At 40.8% G+C, this 3,371-nt stretch overlaps 1 protein-coding gene across 1 annotated transcript; it reads left to right on the top strand.

Annotated features, from left to right (window-relative positions):
* The first annotated feature begins 2,191 nt into the window (after positions 1-2,191).
* LOC128331280 (olfactory receptor 10A7-like) lies at positions 2,192-3,133 on the top strand. The gene has a single exon (XM_053264632.1). The coding sequence runs from the start codon at positions 2,192-2,194 to the stop codon at positions 3,131-3,133; it is 942 nt and encodes a 313-aa protein (XP_053120607.1).
* The last annotated feature ends 238 nt before the right edge of the window (positions 3,134-3,371 follow it).

Raw genomic sequence — 3,371 nt, 5'->3', positions numbered from 1 at the left:
TTGCAAATAGAGAGGCAGTGGACTTCATCATAAATAATTTGCCAATGTATAGATTGAGATACTGGTGGGGAGTTCAGCAAAAAAGGAAGAGGAAGAACAGATCTTCTTTTGCAGAACCATGCAGTGTTGCTTTCTAGGGAAGATGTAAGTATGTGCTCCTGGCAGGAATTGGGTGATGGAATGAATTTGGGATTTTGGCCCCCAGATTCAGCAACAGGGTAAACAAATTATGTTTCAACAAATTATTTGATTCTTGGTCTAACCACAGATGCTTGAAATATTATTATATTATGGGAGAGATATATTATCTTTTCTCCAATGCCCTCAGTCAAAGGTAAAGCTTGCTGGGCAATGATATTTTTCCTTCTTCACATGCTTCTTCAACTTCAAGAAGCCCAAAGAAATACCCTCGCTGATTGCATTATGGCATAAGCACAGAACAGACCCACTTGAATGTTGCAAAAAGGAACAAAAGTAATGCTAGCTCTCTTCCTTCTCAGTTTAATAAGTGTTCCCAAGGATGAGTCAAGCTATACTCAATTATACTTCCTCTCTGTTGTTATCAGGAGTGCATCTGTGCCTGAGGGTGTGGTGTTCCTTTCTTTCTTCTCATTCCCCTTTTGAATATCCCTTTGTCATGGAGCATGCAAGAAAACAATACCCAGACATATCCTAATCACAACTAATTTCTATGCATTATCAGGAGCAGTAATTGCTGAAGTCATCAGGAAACTCTTGGAGGGGACCATCTGTTGGACTCTCCCTAAAGGTAAAGTGTGTCGTTGAGTTGGTATCAACTCTCCCTAGCCGCAGGATATGTTTTTGCCTATAAGAACCCTCTTCAAACTGTTGCCATTGCATCCACCACACTTTCTGCCTGTGCACCTTGACATCGGATGCTGTACCCCCCACACTTCTGGCTCTGTGCTTGAACTCCCCAGAGAGAAGAATTTCCATAGTGAGATCTAGGTAGATATGACAAACAGCTTTCCCTTTTCTCCCCTTTCACCCTCGTATGTCTATCCTCCTTCCTAGTATAGCAGTATTGGTAATGTACCTAACCAACTACTATTTCCATTTCCTGTACCACTATTACCTGTCAATAAAGCAACTCATTATTTTCAGAGTCTCATCTCCATGCTCTTTCTTTCCCCTTCCAATGTGTCCACATCACAGCCACCTCCCACATAACTCTCAAGGTCCATGGGTCTGCACCCATTTGACTAACATTTCCTCCACTTGAGCCAAAACATAGTCATGGAGGGTGGTAGCTGACATGCCTCCCGCATATCTCGTAACACACCACAGCTCTTGCTGAAGGAATAGTCTATTTCCATTTACACATAACATCTGGGTACATAACAGAACACTTGTAATGTACAACATAGAGTCAATTTCCACTGTGCCACACTGGTGAGTATTGGCAAAACTCAGTATGTTGAAGCAGCTTCAGTGACTCCAGTAGAAAAGCAGTGGAATGCTATTTGGAAATAAGAAAATTCCATAAACAGATTGGCACTAACAAGGTCTAATAGCAGCAATAATCATGCCTCCTCTAGATAGGAATAATTGGATTATGGTACTGGTTTTCCATTGTCATGAAAAGCTAACCTTTTCTGAACAATTTGAGTTTGGGTTCTAAATGGTTTTGGTGTATTTTGTCTGGGACACTTAACAAACTTTAGTCCCATTTTATTTTTTTAGTTATTTGTTTGTTTGTTTATCACATTTGCAGACTATCTAATCTTACCTCTCTAGCAGTGTACATAGTTACTCGCCATTTGTATGTACATGTTTACTCTCCATTTATACAGCAAATTTATGGAGGGGTAATTTGGATGCACCTGTTATACCTGTCCCTCCACCCACATATTTGGGGCTTAACTATATATAGTGGATCACACACAGGCTTTTCTCACCATGAGGAGATCCAGTTCCACTTCCCCCACCTCTCACTCATGAGACATATTTGTAGCCTTTGTACTGTGTCTGGCCGATGTACCATAGAACATTCTCATACAAATACTCTCAAAAACTGCTCCCAGCTGAAGCACGTCAGATAGCTATACTCCTCAAACTGATCAGGTATATTTGCATATGGGACTCTGGCTGTTGACTTCAAAATATAAACTAATTAGTTACACTGTTTGTGTGCTTTCCCCCGCTCTAGATGCAGAACTATGCAAAGAATATGTGGCAAAATCAAACTATCTCTGAATTCATCCTTTTGGGATTTGGAGATCTCCCTAAGCTGCAGATCTTTCTTTTTCTTCTGTTCTTAGTGATCTACTTGTTATCCATGGCTGGAAATCTACTCATCATTGTACTAGTTGCTGCTGATAGACACCTCCACACCCCCATGTACTTCTTCCTAGGGAACCTATCCTTCTTGGAATCTTGCTGCAGCTCAACCATTCTGCCAAAGATGCTCTCAAGTCTCTTGACTGGGGAAAAAAGTATATCTCTAAAAGCCTGTTTCACCCAGTTTTTCATGTTTGCTTGCCTGGAAGGTGCTGAATGCTATCTCCTAGCTATGATGTCTTATGACAGGTATTTAGCAGTATGTAAGCCACTCCATTATGCTACTCTTATGAATGGCTGGCTGAGTTTCCAATTAGCAGCTGTCTCTTGGGTAAGTGGACTTCTGGTTAGCACAAGCTTAACTTTGACAATGTCATGGTTATCCTTTTGTGGCTCTAATGAAATTGACCACTTTTTTTGTGATGTTATTCCTGACATAAGATATGTTTCCTGCAGTGACACCTATTTTCTGGAATGGTCATCTTTCATATTTTCCTGTGTATTCACCCTCCCTCCCTTTGTCCTCACTGTGGCATCTTATGTTTTCATCATACTTTCAGTCCTCAGAATCCCATCCATTACTGGGAGACAAAAGGCCTTCTCTACATGTTCTTCTCACCTCATTGTGGTTGGTTTGTATTATGGAGCTCTGATGCTTGTCTATATGCTACCACGGTCCAAGAACCTAAGACATGTGAAAAAGGTTTTCTCTCTCTTCTACACTGTTTTGACCCCGATGGTCAATCCTCTCATATACAGCCTAAGAAACAAGGAAGTGAAGGGGGCTATGAAAAAGGGTTTCAAACGGTTTATAATATATATGACACTATGAAATGTGCACATGTTTGGGGGCATTCAAATTAATGGCTCCCACAAGAAATCAAGAGATGCACCAGGAGAATATCCTGATGGGTGTACTGGGCTGGTATCTTTTGAACTTGTCCATAGTGAGCTTGTCCATAGCTGTACCCTAGCTCTGTAAGGTTTTCATACCCAATGAAATCCTGCTCATGAGATGACAAAGGGAACCAAAGATAAAATGCTTTTTAGTTACAGAAGGACATACTTCT

The sequence above is a fragment of the Hemicordylus capensis genome, chromosome 6 (assembly GCF_027244095.1).
Source record: "Hemicordylus capensis ecotype Gifberg chromosome 6, rHemCap1.1.pri, whole genome shotgun sequence".
Taxonomy (NCBI): Eukaryota; Metazoa; Chordata; class Lepidosauria; order Squamata; family Cordylidae; genus Hemicordylus; species Hemicordylus capensis.
Note: the sequence above shows the minus strand (reverse complement) of the source record. Positions and strands in the feature narration are given on the sequence as shown.

Coding starts and splice junctions, on each gene's coding strand:
- LOC128331280 (XM_053264632.1), top strand. CDS start 2,192: ATGTGGCAAAATCAAACTATCTCTGAATTCATCCTTTTGGGATTTGGA.